The sequence below is a fragment of the Diadema antillarum genome, unplaced genomic scaffold, assembly GCF_040938485.1.
Source record: "Diadema antillarum isolate AM-2024a unplaced genomic scaffold, OU_Dant_1.0 seq00001845_RagTag, whole genome shotgun sequence".
In the NCBI taxonomy this organism is placed as follows: domain Eukaryota; kingdom Metazoa; phylum Echinodermata; class Echinoidea; order Diadematoida; family Diadematidae; genus Diadema; species Diadema antillarum.
Genome location: NW_027272517.1, coordinates 169,879 through 188,748, shown reverse-complemented (window position 1 = coordinate 188,748; position 18,870 = coordinate 169,879). Strand labels below are relative to the sequence as shown.

Sequence of the window (18,870 nt, the reverse complement as noted above, 5' to 3'; positions counted from 1 at the left end):
GCCTCGGAAGATAGAAACATCCTCTAAAATATTTCAGGCCTCACTTTCAGCCATCCATACTGGATGACAACCCTTTCAGGGAATTGTATACATTGTGGAATGTGCATTAAAACTTTCCCCGGAACAGCACAAATCATGTATCGCCCGGGCATGCTGAGCCCAGAGATGGTTGACAAGGTTGATGTGAAATACAATGCTGTTTTTTCCCCCATTTTGTTTTTAGTCTTCTTTAGATATTTGAACAAATTCTGTCATTAATACTGGCACAAAAACTTGTCTTTGATGACAGCATTTATACAGCTACAGTTTTTAGTGGTATGCTATCGATGATACATGTGTTGTATGCACACAGTGTGTGATCTGCAGGCCTATGTATCGAACTTAGTGCAGACTATGCACAGATGACTCCTTTCTCGTGTAGTAATGTTTAACTGGGACAACCACATTTTGAATCTGGATGAAGATCTACCTCCTGGGCTGTCTCAACTAAGTGGAGGTGACTGTAGAACTTATCAGATCAAGCACCATGAAGATGGCAGACCACGAATCTTGAAATACCATTATATCGTTAGGAAAAAAAAAAAAAACTATGCCAGAATTATGAAAGGAGGACTTAAAGTAGGCAACAAGGTACAACTTGTACAAGATTCCATAAAATATTTGCACTTTTGCTAGGGGATCATGATTTCAAACTGCACAACATCTAACCTTCAATGTCTGACACAAGTCTGGTTGGGACAAACTGGCATAAATTTTTCTCCCACCATAGAATGGGCTACAACAACTTCCGCTTCTCCTTCCCCAAAGACTTGGAGGGTGTCCCTCAGTATGGCATACATTATGTGCCCCGATATTTTATGTGTGTACACATGGCCTGCCCCCTTCCGAGGACAACTGGTCCTTTTCTTCTTCTTCTTTTTTTTTCTTTTTTTTTGGGGGGGGGGGGGGGCTGGTGGGTGAGACCCCCCCCCCCCCCCCCCCCCCAAGGGCACTTCATAACTTCCTGGAAGGCACCATGAAGAACCAAAACCAGGTTCATTTGTTCAGATTGAGGAAATCTGTTACCAATGTTTCTCTGATTTTGATTTCTTTTTGCTTTTGTTTGTTTATTTGTTTGTAATTTGTTTGTTTGTTTGTTCGTTTGATCGTTTGTTCGTTTGTTCGTTTGTTCGTTTGTTTGTTTTTTAAACAGCAGATGGTTCAGGTATTAAAGACAATGCTTATTTTACAATACTCTCTTTCATTGTGATGATCATCATCATGTTACTTTTATGTCACAAGGCTTTCACAGCGATTTATATAGTTTTTGTTAGCACAGTCAAAACATCTACCGTGGAAAATAGTTGTGGCTAGACACAGGATAATTGAGGCCTGATTTATGTGGATAATTCTCCTTAGCTCTAAATTGAGCAATACTGCTACAAGTCTTGTCTTGCACCACAAGTTGTTGTCTCTGTTTGTTTGGTCTTTATGGCAGTTAATATTCATAACTGAATAATTGAAAAGTATAATTTGATAATCTAATAATTGAAAACATACACTCCAGAGTGTCAGCATGAGGTGTCGTCTTGGAAGAAGGCTCCAATAATAAGCCGATTGTAAATCTTGAGATGTTTGTATTCAAATCCATAACAGAACAAAATCTGTGGACCACATGTTTCATGGATTTTTCTTTTCAGACAGGAGACAGTATGCACGGAACCTTCATAGGAAAAATTGAATTGATAATCATGTTCTCTTTTTCTTGTACTTCTTGAACTCTGTTTTTACAACCATCATCATTACTATCTACCCGTAGCTGTTCTTCTGTCTGCCTGTCTATTTTTGTCTTAGTATACCTGACTTCTGATTCTTTCAGAGGCATGCATATTTTCTTTGACATTGGATCTAAACTTCAATGTAAACAAATCTTGCCATTTCCACGGAATCCTTTCAGAGTAACAATGTGTGAAATTTTGTGTGGTGATGGTTTCCGTGTGAGGTGCATAATTGGGGCGAATACATATCACACAGCCTTACCAGGAATAGCTTCCTAAAACTTCACCCTTGTCGGAATGTGGAGCACAGAGGTCATGTGTGGGTGGACACATTACATTTTGACAAGGAGAAAGAAAGGAATGGGGGATGGGAATGCTCCACATGAGAGCAAATTAAATGTAATCCTCTCAAGGCTTGAACTCTGGTTCACATGATGGAACCTCAAGCCTCTTATTTGCTGGTAATGTTCAGCTTTTTGCTTGTCTCGCAACTTGGAACACTACCACAGACGAGCCCTAGAGATTACCAACAAAATGACGCCAAAAAAAGACCTTCTACTTTTTCTTCTTTGCTGCAGCCAGACGAGACATATAAAGTTTGATGGAGGGTATTACACTACATACTGCTCTTAGCAGGACCATGGGCTATATCAAGCGACAGATGTACTATTTATATAGAATACATAATGCGGATGAGTTTAGTGAAAATTGCATCCAGGCATGTGGGTGAAAAGTTAACTCCCACAAAAGCCTGAGATTCTTTTTGGAGGCTTCTCTTGTCGCAACAAAGCGTTTTGTTTTCCTCCTTTAGCTGCCTTCTGTTTTTATTTTCTCATTCAGTGGAGTGTCCACCATAGATATAGCATGAAGCTGCCTTTTTTCGCACAAAGCTTCTCTGGGCTCAACTCACTCAACCATGCTCTGTCCAAAAGCCTGGGTGCAAGGCTGACGACAATGGGTCATTTTCTTGGCCTGTAGAAGACCCTGCATTGAAAAAAAAAAAATGCCTGGTACATAAGCAGTACTGTGCAAGGTTTCCGAGCACATGCTTCGCTGAGCTCATTTGCTGGATCCATGCCGGCAATGCAACGCAGCCAGCGTATCAAAGCCAGTTATCAAACTCAAAACATTGGGACAAAATGCATCCCCTAAAACTCTTTGATTTGGTTGTGATCACGGCAAAAATGCACTGGTCTCTTACTCTCTTTCAATGTGCCGAGTACAGTACAGCTAGCTAGTAAGCCGCCAAGCCAACAGAGTGTAAAATCCTATCAGCAGTCTGAAGAGTTCTACCCAAATCCCAGTCGCCAAGTTTCTTTCTCGAAACAATATTGTCGGCTGAGAATGATAAGGGCGTTAAGATGCCTCGAACACTACGGCTTTTCAGTGGCAACTTACAATACAATGCCCTTATCATTCTCACCTGATGATATGGTAGGTTGCCTCAGTCAACAGCACTTTAAAATCTACTATTTTAACACAGTTTTCTTTCCCAAAAAAAGGACATAATAAAATCTTCAAATATGTTTAGCTGAACCTAAGTTATAGAATTCGAAAACAAGAGTCACATAGTACATAATTCGCTTTTTACAAGCATGTCACAATACAATGCAAAGCTGGAATTTCATCTGCTTATTATTCCCCAAACAGTCATAATGATGTTGGCACAGCAACACTATAGGCGCCCTATTTCATGTCATCGAGTCCTAGTTTGACATCAAAAGAAAGATAGTCAGCAAACCACTTCTCAAAAACTTGGAGGAGATCCAGGTATATGTATCTCACATGTACTTTTTGTGACTTTTAAATCATTGCTGGTGTAACCAATACAGCAATTTTACAACAGGGATGTCCGACTCTTCGTTGTTGGTCTGCCCCAAATACCAGTACATAAAGCAGACAGAAACTTGACTGAAAGATTAGTCTGTATCTGGTCGTCGGGGATATGTTCAGCGGAGACTGCGTCTGGCTTAACAGAATCCCTATCCCCTCCTATACGGAGGAGAGAGATAACGTCAAAAAAAAAAAAATAACAGACTCCTCCGGACAGACGGATTTTTCTGTCAAAGAGAAACTGAGGTAACATATATGACAAAGTTAACAAACTTCTTCTTGTCCTCATCATTCACCTTCTCATGTTTTTCTCGTTCCTTTCTTTCCATCTAATTTTCCCGCTATATCTTTCTTCTTTCTCTCTCTCTCTCTCTCTCTCTCTCTCTCTCTCTCTCTCTCTTAGAGGTTCTACAGTAGATACAGTATGACACTGGCTTCCTTGATGGATCTATGGGTCAGGGGTACGCTTTGGCAAAAATTTAAAATGAAAATAAAGGGAGAATGAAAGAAAGGAAACATACCCAATACTGCTGCTTCTGCTTCTACAAGGTTGTTGAGAGTAATGCGGATGACACTAGAATTCAGCATAAGGTGGCCGTCGTTGTTTTTGTTCAGCATGAAGATGCGCGTCTCGCCCCGAGTCACGGCGTTGTCGCAGATGGTGGGATCGCCGAAGCCGCCGATCATGAGCGAGTTTCCGTTCATTGGAGGCTCGACGTGAGAGTGAAGCTCGTTCCGACCCTTGAACACGCGAAAGACCTCGACGTTGCAGTCGTACATGATAGTCCTGGGTTTTCTCATGATGCCCTGGATGAAGCCAGAGATCACAACGTTGGCCATTTCTTCGCGAATTTCCACTGGATGCTCCTGACAGGTTCTAACACCGTTGTTAATCTGCACCGCGGCGGCGCCCCGGAGCTGTGCCGCCACCATCACGCACGCTATCGCCGCCAGCAGAGCGGCCCCGCAAGAACGAGACATCGTCATGGAATGAGAGGAATTTATTAATTTTCCACAGAGCTGAGACAGTCAAAACTAAGTTGGATCCAAGACAAAATCAATCCTTGCAGGATGTATTCCACTAGAATCTTGAATCCTCTCAAATGCTGAGCCGGAGGAGCGATAAAGCCGTCTCCAAAGTTTCCCCGCAGCACGAGCGGATGCTGTCGCCTCACAGGCAACGCAGAGATTACACCAAGTAATAGGGATCACTCACTGAATGAACGGATACCAATACCGCCGGTAAACTGGTCCTTGAAACCACCTCCACTATCGGCGCAGTCTCGCTTATCTGTTGTCGCGTTCAGCGATCAGCTCCAACAATACAAAACTTCCGCTTTTTTATGCATCCGCAGGTATCGTCGCGTGTTTGGCCCGCAGGCGGCGGTGTTTCAGCAAGATCAACTCGACAAGAACACCAGTTCGTTAGGAGTTACTAAAGTTTCAGTGAAGCGAATACGGGAAAAATGCTTGACTGAGAAAGTCGACGCCAACACTTGAAATGATTGACTTGCCTTTTTTTTTCTTTTCTTGAAGTATTCACTTCATCGAGTAAAATTAATGAATCAAAGAAATGATCTGCTCAAAGAGCACATCAAACCGAAAAAGCAGTTGGTTTCATTTTCTTTGTGTACTGAGTATTTCTATCTCTCTATATCTTTTTCCCCTCTCTCGTTCTATATTTCTTTTATGATATTTATTCTGTTATCATTATTATCTATTCATGTTTTCATTTCAGATTGTAAATTCAATAATAGTTATCATTCATATTACCTGCACACGCACGTACCTACCTGCAAATATATCCAGGCGAATGCTTTTTTTTTTTTTTTTTTTTTTTGGTCAAAATGATTTTACTTATGGAACTGTCATTTATGTAGCTGTTGATTCATCCATTCAGTCTGTAATCATTACACTGTCTAATAACGTTTATGTTTATTAAAGTGATTTTTTGATTTGCAGAACGATAAATGAAATGAAATGAAACGACATACTCAGGTTATCTGTCAAACAGAGGACAGGATTTTTAATATATTGTACCGCGCCACTCAAATCATTCTGTTATTGAAAACAAACAAAAAATAACCTTACAACTGTAACTCGTTATACAGTATGTATTCCAATGATTTGACAACCTACAACGGGAATTCATTGTTTTGTAAGCAAAAAAAAAAAAATGTTTGAAACACACACACACACACACACACACACACACACACACACACAAACATGATTGGATACAACGCGTCGTGCCATAAACTCAACAATATACTGTTGGTTTGTCCTTGGAAGTTTCTTGTATAAACCATAAACCAAATGTTGTTTGTTTATGATTTCGTAGAAAGAAAAATACAAATTAGCACGCAAGCTACATCCGGACAGGATATTCGTGGTAACGGGGTACAGGATAAACTACAGAATATATTTCTACCATGCATACTATGAGTTTTTAAATTATCTCGGGTCACGAAGGGTATACGAAATACATGCATTTTTTATTTTAGTTCAGCATAATCGATGTTGGTTCAGTTGGATACTTATTTGGGAATTTGTGTTTCGCCAAAATACAAAGCCTATATATCACAGCTCCATGCTCAACACAATGCACTGAAAAATTGATAAATTTTACAATTTAATTTATTTCGGTAACATCGGGAAGCCTCAGATGTTTAATTCTATAGGCCGCATGAATTTTAGTCACATCATTTTGACATCAAAAGAAAGGCAAACACAATCTTAAATTAATCATAACACTGTCAAAACGTAGTGTTTCACTCATCCAGGTCTGTTGTTTGTTTGTTTGTTTGTTTGTTGTTTGTTTTCTAACGTGACATTGTACTATAACTTTTCAAGCTGTCTTAATTCAGTAATGCTATATAAAATCAAATTAACAGAAAGGCAGAAGTTTCATTCGAATCAGACATAGCAAAAAAAGGACATTAAGGAAGTCTCAAATTCAACACCTTTTAAAATAGCAATAAAAATAGTTACAGCTATATAATAATTATCCAAATTAGATGATGCGAGTGTGGTACAAGCCTAATGATGACCCGACAATTCTTATTCGGGGGGGGGGGGGGGGGGGAGGGGGAGGGAGTCGTCTTTATACATTCCACCTTGTGTTGGCCTTTTTGGTCAAATGACAATTAAAATACTTTAAGATTTACGTTATTAGTTTTGTTCTACGTGTGTGTGTTCCGTTCCTTTAGTTAAAAAAAAAATGTTAAAGCATATAATGTTCAGAGGCCGTTGTCCAAGTCAAGCAATTTGCTTATTGATAACAGTCTCCCCGCCTGTACACTTAAAGATCTGTATAATGACATTCATACGATAACATACTTGTAATGTTAAATCTTGTTTATATTTTCATGACTTGTGAAAAATATGTTTGATATATTGTTATACTTATTTTCTATTATGTACAAGTGGAGAAATAAAACTTACTGAAACTGAAACTAAAACAATGACAATACATAAGTATAATGAAATGAATTTCCTACGTCTTCAAAGCAAAAGAGATTACATAAGTGACATCATCATGTTTTAAAGTTGTATATAATAACCTAAGTGATGAGAGGGAGGGTAAAATCACTTTCTTTGATTTGATAACTAATAAAAACATCATCTCATTTTTCAAAACAAAAACCCATGCGAGAGTTGCTTGAGAAAACATACGAAACTCAAGTTATTTCGTTGCTCTTATTTTCAATCCTATATCTCAGTGGAACTATAGACTGTAACCATTATGTTTATATTTTCCTGTCTAAATTCAAGTGACTTTGAACATAAGGTGGCTTCGACCAAAAAAAAAAATAGAATGAACAAAAATAAATCATGTCAAGTATTTGTGCATTAAGTTAGTCTTTCCATCTCGATATTTGCGTGATATCGGTCCATTTGGGGGGATCGACAGATGAAATGCTGCTGAAGTAGACGTAAGTCGATATTCCATTGCATTGAGTCATGTTACACTCATTTATCGTGCGGAAAACGCAGACGGACTGTAGTGTATACCATTCAGAGTAAAATGCAGTTAGAACGGGCAATACTTCCAGAACTTAAATACTGCCCTGTCGGGCAACAGCGATTAATGTTGACTGTTCGTCACTACCATGCAGTCACACAACAAGGCGGAGACGAGCCCATCTGAATGGTTTGAGCAAAAAGCGAGACGTATTATAGGCCCTATACCGATGTCACCGGCATATAAAGTGATAAACCATAAAATGTCAATCATTATCAATAGTGATATCACACCTCCTCCATGCGCCTCCTTTAATTTTGTAAAGGCGTCCCCTTAACGAAATTCCTAGATCCGCCTCTGTATCACCCTCCCTCTCTTGTAGAAGGGAAGGACATACGAAATGAAGGGGGACCCATTTTAACGGAGTGATTACTTACTTATAGTATACTCATACGGAAAAGGGCGTCATGTTTTAAACATTTCCAAACGGGGAAGTTCTTTCGACCTCAAAGAACCAAGCCTTTGGTTGGATTGATAGGGATCTTTAGTGATCCTTCCCTCCCCTAAAGAAGACTGAAAAGTAAGCAAATTAACAAACAAGAAAATAATCAAAACAGACATTGCCTTGGGATTATAACTGTTCCCAGAAGTCAGAAGAAATTTAATGGGGAAAATCATGTTATAAACGCTGTCTTGTTTTCTTTTCCTTATAAAATGCGGTGATGATCAATCGCCTGCTACTATCAAAGCATATTTTGTCACAACTTTTTAGCCACAGAATAACATGTTAAGTGGATGTTGATTCAACGACATCAATCAGTTGAATGATCTATGAACTCATGATTTGTTTTGTTGAGATTCTCCGCCCTCCCCCAGTCCTAGGCCCAAACAGTGAGATTTTGAGCACCATCGAATTGGAATGAAAAATTGGTGTAGATTATATCGATTTTCGAAGGTATGAATGCTTTTTTAGGAGCATTCATCACGTTCTTGACATCGAGAAAATACTAGGACAGTCAAGGTATTGTAATGATCTTTTTCTTTCCGTCGGAAATGTTGGCTATCTTTTCTTTGTAGAATAAGAGGGGATTCTAACGGTCTGCATGGCGGGTTCAGTGGAATTATGATCACTAATGTGATGTATATATACTAGGTGTTTCAAAAAACATTTCCCACTTTTGATTCTTAATAATTCATAAAATATATATCAAATAACACTGTCATTAGTATGAGTAATTGCTGAATAGTGTACAATTTGGTTGGAGGTGGTTTGAATATGAAAACATAAATCAGTTTCATGAAATCCATGATTAATTTCACAGTTAGGTTCCAGATTTTGCTCTATTTTCAACCCTCTGTACAAAATTTCACTTTGCACAGGGGTCAATGGGTGTGTATGGGAGTGTGTGGTTAACACCCTGACAATGGTCCTAGACAATGGTTAGGGTTTGAATGCTTCATTATTTATTCATGAGAAATTCCACTATCACAACTAGTCTTTATTCAGTCTCTGGCAGTATCTGTGTAAAGTCAAACGCCCGCCGATACTGTCGTTGGGTCTCGACAGTGCTCTCCCTACTTCTGAAAAACGAAATTACAATGAATACCTTCTGTTCTATCGTAAACATGGTGACAGGAAGCAAAGAAAATCAATTAGAGTATACACTTGTGTAAATGGAGCCTTAAATAAATCTACTGTGAAACATATCGCCCCAATGATACTGCTGAACTCTTAAAAAACCAAAAATGATTTCTTTTTATCAGAAAGCGAAAATTTGTCAGACTATTTAATCAGTAGACAGTTGTATTAGATTGAGGAACTTTCGATGCTTATTTATATCCCAAATTTAGTGATATGTCAAGCAAAAACTGAAAATGATTGCCAGCTGGAATGGAATGTGGTGTTTGCAAGCACATGGAAATGTGTGCTTCCTTTTTCCATGTGCATGCAGTTTACCCTTTACCGTGCATGAATCCAGACTAGCAGTGCCCAGGGCAATCCACATGAATTATTGATTAAGCATTCATGTGCCTGGGAGCACGAGATTGACGCCTAGTAAACAGGTGGTTCAGGCATGTCCATTGTTCAGGGCCATTGTCAGCACACACTCACATACACATCATTGGTTCCTGTGCAAGGTTCAATTTTTGTACAGAGGGTTAAAATTTGACCAAAATCTGAAACCTTACTTCAAAATCAATCTTAGATTTAATGAAACTGATTTATGCTTTCACATTCAAATTACCTTCAACCAAATTGTACACTATTCAGCTATTATCTATGTAAATGACAGTTTTATCAAATGAATAGTTTTTGAGCTATTAATGATCAAAAGTGGAAAATGTTTTTTGAAACAGCTAGTATGTGTTTGTTTGTTTTTTGACAGAGTAGACATAAATTCTGTTTGGCGATGAGTTATCATTCCTGAAGCAATCTTACCCTTTACTCTGTATGATCATGAAGAATATAGGCAATGAATGCTTCGGCGGTAGGCGTCAGCTTTAGAAATAAATATCACCTGAAATCATCATGATAAAACAAAATAGAAAAGTTCATTCACGTGTTGAATTAGGTCAATGCGTGACAGAGTTCTCGAAATAGTTCGATAATCTAATTTTCATTTGTCGACCGTCTGCTGAGCGCTTTGATTTGATAATGACGGGAAATGTTTTGAAGTATAGCCCATATCTGTATATAAAGTTTGTGTCATGACACTTGCGAGTCTGACGTGGAATTTCAAAGATAGGGTTTATGTCAGGCAGGCTTCCATTTCATATGATTTCTGTAATTTCTTATTGCACCACATCACGATATGCGACCAAAGCAAATACGATCACCTCCAGAGAATCAACTCTTATTCTTTGTACGTTACCTTTCTCGTGATACCACTGAAAGAGAAAATCGACCCCCCCAAAAAAAAAAAAAATCAATAAATAAATAAATGAATAAATAATATAGAATAAATAAATAAATAAACTCCAAAATAAAGAGAAAATCCCTGCAGAACTTTCCAAAATGACAAAAAAAAAAAATCGTATAAGAAATAAGGAAGATATGACATTTTGAAATGTCACTTTTTTTTTCGGAAAACATTTCTTGACCAATCCATATGAATATTTGGATGAGCGAGTTGATGATGTCATGCCCCCACAATATTTTGAATGTATAAAGGCCTATATGTATGTGGAATTCGGGGAAACTGTTAGATGTAGATAAAAGTATATTCCAAAACCAAAGTATATCAGAGGTAACTTTTTTTTTTTTTTAATTTGGGTGGTTTTAAGGCAAGTTTTATATTCATGCAGCTGAAATGTGAGATTTTTTGCCATTTCTGGATATGAAATGAATAAGAAATTGTGAGAGCATGACATCCTGAACTTGCCGATTTGAATATCTATAACGATTGGTCAAGAAGTGTTTTCCGAAAAAAAAAAGACATTTCAGAATGTCAGAACTTCCTTATTTCCTATCAGATTTTGATCATTTTTGCTCTGTTCTGCTGGGATTTCCCCCCTCTTCATTAAATTAATCCAATTTTGGAGTTGATTTCTTATTCAATTCTTCTCCTACCAAGTGGTATCTCTAGATCTGCTCCACTCTCCTCACTGTCCCCGCCATCATGCGCGGCATCTTGGTATTCTCATGGTCGGACATCCGGGTATTTTGCGTGTCACGGGGTCATGGATAGCGTTGGAGTGAAAACAAACCACTCGCGTGAGCCTGGAGTGAACGCTGTACGTGTTTTCTGCCGGGGCGCCCCGCGAGCATAGCGCTAGCGCAAGCTGTACTGCTGTAGCTGTGCGGGCGGCAGGATTAGGCCCTAGGCCTACCCTGAATTAGGCCTTACCCTAAGCCTACTACAGTACTAACGTTAGGCCTATAGCCCTACCTGAAGTTTCTATGAGGTAAAGTAAGCGTAGATATCGGGGTATAGGGCCTACTCAAAGAGGTTCTATTGCACATCTGGCCATTTTGTCGGGTCGTTGATCCAGAGTCCTGCCGCGACTTCATACGGGCACAGGTCCAGTCCGACTGCCTTCAACTTGGCAAAATACCGAGACCGATCGATCGACAGGATCCAGATTATTAGAATATTGCTGGCAAGACATGGTGCATGTATCTCATGAATGATGGCACAAATGACAAAATGAATAATGAAAAACAGTCGATCCCCATGATGTCTGCGTAGAGTTGCACATAAATTATACGCGTCGCACATGCACAGCATGCAGTATGCGCATTATGCAGGCTTAGCGCTTGCAAGCTGTTTGTTTTCACTCCAGTCAACCGGAAGTGACGTGTAGCCGACCGCAAGAATTAGGGAGCTTTAGATTTTAGACGCGCGGACGTTAAAAGGGGAAAAAAAAAACATGGTCTGAGCGTGCGCAGAAGGGCGCATCAACTTGACGCGCCCTACTGCGCACGCTCAGAACTTGTTTTTTTCCTTTGAACGTCCGCGCGTCTAAAATCTAAAGCTCCCTATTTACACACCTTGACGGCAGATGCAATGAAACTGAAAGGAACTACAGCTATTTAGGGACGTGTGGTGTTCTTTGGCAGAGTGCATGGAGTGAGGTCGGTGGTTTTGTTTTTGCTTTGTGTGTTTCTGTTTTAATTGTACTTTTGTTTCTGGTTCCTATTCGTATATCTCCTCATGGGATGAGAAAATCAAATGTGTGAAGTCTAAGAATGAATTGAAAATAATGCCACAATTAACGATAATGATGTTGTTGATGATGATGATGATGATGATAATAATAACAACAATAATGATGATGATGATAATAATAATAATTATAATGATAATAATAATAAAAGTAATAATAATAATAACAGTAATAATAATCATCATCATCATTATCATTATTACTACTACTACTATTACCATAGTAATGATAACAATAACAATAAAGAAATGAATAATAAAACACGTACAGGCGACTCCCTTTAAAACGAAGTCCCCGAGATTGGCAGGTTTCTTTTGTTATATAGAACTTTTGTTATAATTCAAGGTAATTTTACACCATAGACTTTTATAATGATAATGACTTAAATGACTTTAATATTGATAATTTAATAATGTGTTATTTTGTGTATGTAAATGTTCTGTATTGTTGGAAATGAAATAAAATGAAATGAAATGAAATGAATGAATGATAATTTGAGGACCTGAACTATTATTTGGTTGTAACAAAATTTGTTGCAACCGAGTTCACTGTATTATTATTATGATGATGATAAGAATAATAATGAATAATAATAATAATAATAATAATAATAATAATAATAATAATAATAATAATAATAATATTATTATTATTATTATTATTATTATTATTATTATTATTATTATGAATAAGAATACACCTTTACAATGGAGTCTTTGGGACCAGTCTTTTTTTTCCTATGTCGAAATTTTGCTACAACAGAAGGGCATTTTGCAACATAAGACTTTAATCATGATAGTATTACTACCTGGATTGTTATTTCGGTGTAGCAAAATTTTGTTACAACTATGTTCATTGTAACGGGAGCGCCGAGTAATAAGAATAATTTCATAGATATAGTGATGATGAAGGTGGTAGTGGTTATAAGGAAGCCAGTCAAAAGTTGTACAAAAGTTGTGTACTGTATTCAATATCTTGATAGCTCTCATTGCCTAAATCAAATCGTATGCTAGGGGTCTAATCAGCAGGTTATACTCACTTTTGTCAGAAAGATCTCATGCAAGATTACTAAGGTTTAAATATGGTCCTGTACACATATTTCTAATAATTTGACAAATAATGTTGCTTAACTTGTCACTGATACACTGCACATATGTGTTCTGTATTTTGTGTTTGACACTTTACAAATGAGCTCTAATCTTTTTTTTTAAACCTTTTCTGTGCTTGGTATTTTGGAAAGTGTGTACAATGGTATGAAGTTTTCTGTGCCAGCACTCAAACACACAAATCCTTCTTAAAATTACATGCTCTTTCATATTTCATAAGAGGTTTCTCATTATCTCACTTAGGAATGTTATAAACCTGAATCCCCTCAACCAGTACTGTACAGTCACTTTAAAGGGACAAATAGATATTTATGCAGCAACTGATGGCATATTGTATGTGTTCATCACAAGCTTACACAAGTGATCATAAAGCCAGTTAAATGGGTTGCTGTGAGTTTGTGGAAAAAATGCCCTCTTTTGGAGAGGTGATTTCAGCTACATTCATTCAAAGCTTGGTGTGTGCAAACATTTTAACCAGTGAACGTTTGCATATTAGTTCATTGACCCTTGTAAAAGATATTCGGTGCCAATTAATTTCCCCAACTTCACTCAACATCAATATCCCCAATAGCATAGCTTTTATATTTGGTCATAAAATACTGGGCTTATGCACATGAACTTTGTTCCTTTGAGTCTAACATGTGTATTATATTTATCTTTTAACATTCTTCTGTTACTTGTATCTCTGAACACAAGTACTAAACAGATAGATTGCGAACTCACTTTTCTTTTATGCATCTTCGTGCATCTCACATTCTCACACTATTACTACTTTTTTGTTTTACTTTATTTTAACCTGCACAGTGTATACAGTAATAGTATACAGTAATAGAACACCAAAATTACCACAATGCCTTAATATTGACCAAAGAGTATCAGTGTAAATGTGAAGTACGCATGTATTAAAACTTGCAGTAAGAATGCAGGACACATTCCAACACAATTAGGTACAAGTGAGCAAGCTGATGTAAATTGTTTGTTTGTTTGTTTGTTTTTAACCACTGCTATATTTCACAAATTTACAAGAATGTAACCTCACATGATACAAAGATTCCATTGCTATATGTGCATAACTGTCCACACAGTAAAAGAACAAACAAAACAAAACAAAACAAAACAAAACAAAAGTCTGCAACAAATATCACATTGTGAAAATGTACAGAACAGTATTCCTACAGTTTTTAAAATTGAACTACACAGTGTACCGGGAAAGCCCAAGAGGACACATGTCGCTGATATACAGACGAAAACCAGTCTTTCACGGGATGTAGTTAAAATGAAAAAGCAAATGCAAAACTTGTATCAATTCACAAGTTAAGGTCCTACATCCCTATTACAAACATCACTTGCATGGTTGAAGAATAATGTCTCCCAACATCGTGCATGAAATCTGACAGTAATACACCACAAATGAAGAAGGAAACCAGACAGATAATCTTACCCTTTGTCAATATGAAAATACTCTACCCCTTTGAACCCAGAATGACCGATGGAATACAGTGGAAACTCGATATAACGAGATGGTCGGGACCGAGTCATTTTCCTCGTTATAGCCGATATCTCGTTATATCAGTAGGCATAAAAGAAGGCATAAAATAAAGACATTAATTTGCACATGTGGGACTACCCATCATATTTCAATCAATACTGATAACTTGATATTGTGTGTGAGGGAATTACTCACCTTTATGGGTAAGAAGATGTTTTTCGCCAAGGAAATCCAATATCAAGAATGTGATTCTTATTAAATGTAGATGTTTGAATTTGTAAATTTATATAGCTTGCGATTGTATCAAGATCGTCTGTGGATTGGTATGTGGTTATATCGTATGGGTGTGTGTTGTGTGGAAAGCTTGAATATGGTCTGCACAATGCTGTGTGTGTATGTGACACATTCTGTACATTATGACTGCGTGTGTGTGAAGACGGGGAATTCCCTAAGTAGAAGGCCAATCACAGCATCAGATTGCCTCACACCTGCTAAACGTCACGATGATGTCATGTATACATATGGCCGTCCCACCACATTTTTCTGCATGTATCAGTGTGCGTGCACACACACTTCACACGTACTACTACTACAACATGCAGTGCTAGCTGGTGCACTGAAGAAAATGATTATGTGTGTACAAGACAGTTTTTGGCGCATCAAGCTTTACAATCTCGGAAGATGATAGCACAGGCGAAGTAAAGCTTTACCGAAGGCATTTTGCTTTACCTCGCTATAGCAGGTTTGATTTACTATGTTTTTCTTTGTTTGGAAGCCACAAAATTCATCTCGTTATAGCAGTTATTTCGTTATAGCCGATCTCGCTATAAGAGTAGCATTTTACATAGACTTGTGTGGAAGGAATTTGGGACCGAGAAAATTTCCTCGTTATAACCGATATCTCGTTATAGCAGTGTTCGTTATACCGAGTTTCCCCTGTACTTTCGGGGTCTGAATAAATTCACTGGAAATCTGTAGTACATTGTTTTCCCCGCCATCAAAAAGTTTCTAGTTTTATTATTCTGAGGAGAGGTCTGAATTACCTACCTCTACAATATACTGGCTTATGGAAAGAATCTAATATTCAGGGTTGCAAAAGGGACATTTGAACTTTGCAAGACTGCATCCATTGATACATGGTGACCTGCTGAAAATGAACCTATTTTCCAAGGGTTCACATTTCTTCTAGATGATCACTGCTAGATGACTACTTAATAAAAAAAAAAAATCACATTCAGTGTCCGAGTTAAAACACACATACGCACACACACAATAAAATACACTGTCCCACAATATGATGGTGACTTCTACAAAGCAGATCAAGCACATCTTTTTCAGAACACTTTGGTCATATACAAATCACCTTCTTAAAGCAGAGTTAGATATTTCAGAAAAATAATGAAGAATTTCCTTCATTTTTTAACCCCCTGTGACAACGAATTCTGTCATATTTCTATTGCCAAATCTATGACACTTGTAATGGGTTATTATCTAAACATGCAGTACGGAATGTACAAATGATTACAGTCCATTTGTAGGTGTGATACTTATGACCCTCTGAACAGCTGTAGATATGTATGAAGATGTTCAGATTTATCAGTTTATTGTTTGTGCATTGATGAGAATGCACTAAGATGTTATAATGTTGAGTATCCGGTACATTCAATATTTGAATATTAATCGGAAATTGTGGCAGGTCGAGTCCTAGCCACTGGAGATCTGGGCCCTGTTTATCAAAAGATATAATCGATTTTAAAGTTCCTTAAAGGCATAGTTTACCATTTGCAGATGAAACAAAAACCCAGCATTAGTGCTTTAAAATAGTTCTAAAATGTGAGTTAGGGGTAGAAACAACCACTGTGAAAATATGAATCAGTACAATGGATGCAAAGTATAGTTAAGTATAGAAAATGTGAACAATAGCTATAATAAAAATGTTTTCAGACTAAACCGTATACTGCTACGGTTTATTGAGAAAAATACTGATATCTCCTGACATCTTAGGCTTAATTGCAAAACTTTTATATGGGAGGGTGTTTTGTGGTACAACAGACCTACACTTATGCATGAAAGGCGATATCTTGAACATTTTTCAAATGACTGCTCCCAAAGGTAAACTGGACCTTTAACATTCTGGCTGTCATAAACTTACGATGGAAATCAACTTTATAATCAATTTGAACTCTTCATAAAACAGGGCCCTGAATGTTATGCCAGATACAGGGAAAACCTGTCATCGGGACCGAGTTTACCTCATTATAACCAGTATATGTACTAGTAATGATACCTACATGTTCATACGTTTCATACACGTTATCAACAACTGTGCTGATGACATGGGATACATACAATATGCATCAAGATTTGAACATAATTCAGAAATAAAGCAGGAAATTTCCTGTAAATCAAAGCTGCAATAATCGCTGAATGGGAATAAAACCAGCACATTCCTAATGCATGCCTCATTTTCTGTCTAAATCTTGATTTACACCCCTTTGCACCCAATTCACCGAATGGACCATTTAAAATCTCGCACATGCAATATCCAATCAGCAACGAGTACAAACAGAATGGGGTGCACAGAAATCCAGATTGATGTTCCAGGTTGACATATCTACATGGTAGGTCCTTTTTAAAAGTTTTATTCTTGGCAATTTTAGTGTGCAGTGCAGTACACACACAATGTAGCTAACCACTGAGTGAACATCGTACTGCACATTATACATGAAATGGCCTATAGTAAATGCTTTGGGAGCATGTAATAAACATTCTGAAAGTCAAATCTGGATCAGGTTGAAGGATTGTACTTATTAGCATGCAGTTTATAAGCAATTTTGCATGTCAACGATTGAATCGGATCTGGAAAATCACCTCAGATTATCATTATCAATCACTGGAATCGACCTCGCTGTAGCCATGATTTCGGTTATAGTCATACACTAGTTTTAAGCTGGTTGGCTTGCCATATGATAACATATGTAGATAATTGGGACTGCCAAATTCAACTCAATAAAAGCAGTACCTAATAAGTAAGCATGTAACAACACAGTTTCTCTGTATACATGCAGGCAGGCAACTTTAAGTTTGAGGGAAATGTCATCAGATTTTACACATACAACTGTAGGTCAAACAACTTCAACTACTAACTGTTTTTCCTTATTTCTGAGTGGAGTGTTATGTGCTTGTCCAGAACCCCCTAAAAATCCTTTCTCCAACAATGTGATATCGTCATTATTTTTTGCCCATTACAAACACTCCTCAAAGTCCAACCAGGGAGCTGAGAAGACACCCACCTCCTTGGTCCAACTGTGTTGATTTATCAAATAATTTGATTCACACATTTCATTCAGTAAACATGCCTATCATATTTTCTAAGAAATAGGTCCAAAAGATGCTGAATAATGTGCTTGAACAAAAGTTTGGGGTTGTTAAATTCAAATTGTTGAATTCTATATTGTCAAATGGAATAACCTTGCTCTCTCCTATATTGTGGCTTGACTTGCTCCACAAACCTCTGCACTTACATTGTATCAACAATGGACTAACACAACCTTTATTATCATTTAAAAAAAAAAATGAAATACTAAAGTAGGCATGAGTTGGACTCATCTGTAATTTTTTGATTGATGTAAGCATAGATCTAGCGTCTTACTTACCACTTAGATGCAGCATACATTTTTACATTAACATGCACGTACAGACTTTATACGTCTCATATTCAAACAGAAAAACAACAACACCCTGCCCAGATTAAAGTAACCATGATTCGAAATTCTTAAAGGTTCATATAAATCTACTGCCGTTGGCTTATCCAATTTTACATCAGACCCAAAACATGATATTTTCTGCTAAGATTAGTTTTTCCTTCAGATATGATATGTGATCAATTGCTACACTTAAAACCGAATATTTTACACTACATACAGATATTACACATAGCAGGCTATCTCCGCCTTCTCAACACTGGTCTAAATACCAACAATCAGTGATACATATAGCCAAATCATTACAAAAACAAAACTTTGTGGTTTTGTGGTGACGGTGTGGTGCATA

At 37.5% G+C, this 18,870-nt stretch overlaps 1 protein-coding gene across 1 annotated transcript in view; it reads right to left on the bottom strand.

Annotated features, from left to right (window-relative positions):
- The window catches only part of LOC139712711 (agrin-like), a gene marked incomplete at its 3' end in the record, with an annotated part of 48,599 nt that extends 43,520 nt beyond the window's left edge, over positions 1 to 5,079 (bottom strand). Inside the window, exon 1 of the mRNA XM_071624513.1 lies at positions 4,108 to 5,079. Coding sequence (XP_071480614.1) covers positions 4,108 to 4,577 — 470 coding nt within the window. The remainder of the gene's footprint in view (positions 1 to 4,107) is intronic.
- Between the last annotated feature and the right edge of the window lie 13,791 nt (positions 5,080 to 18,870).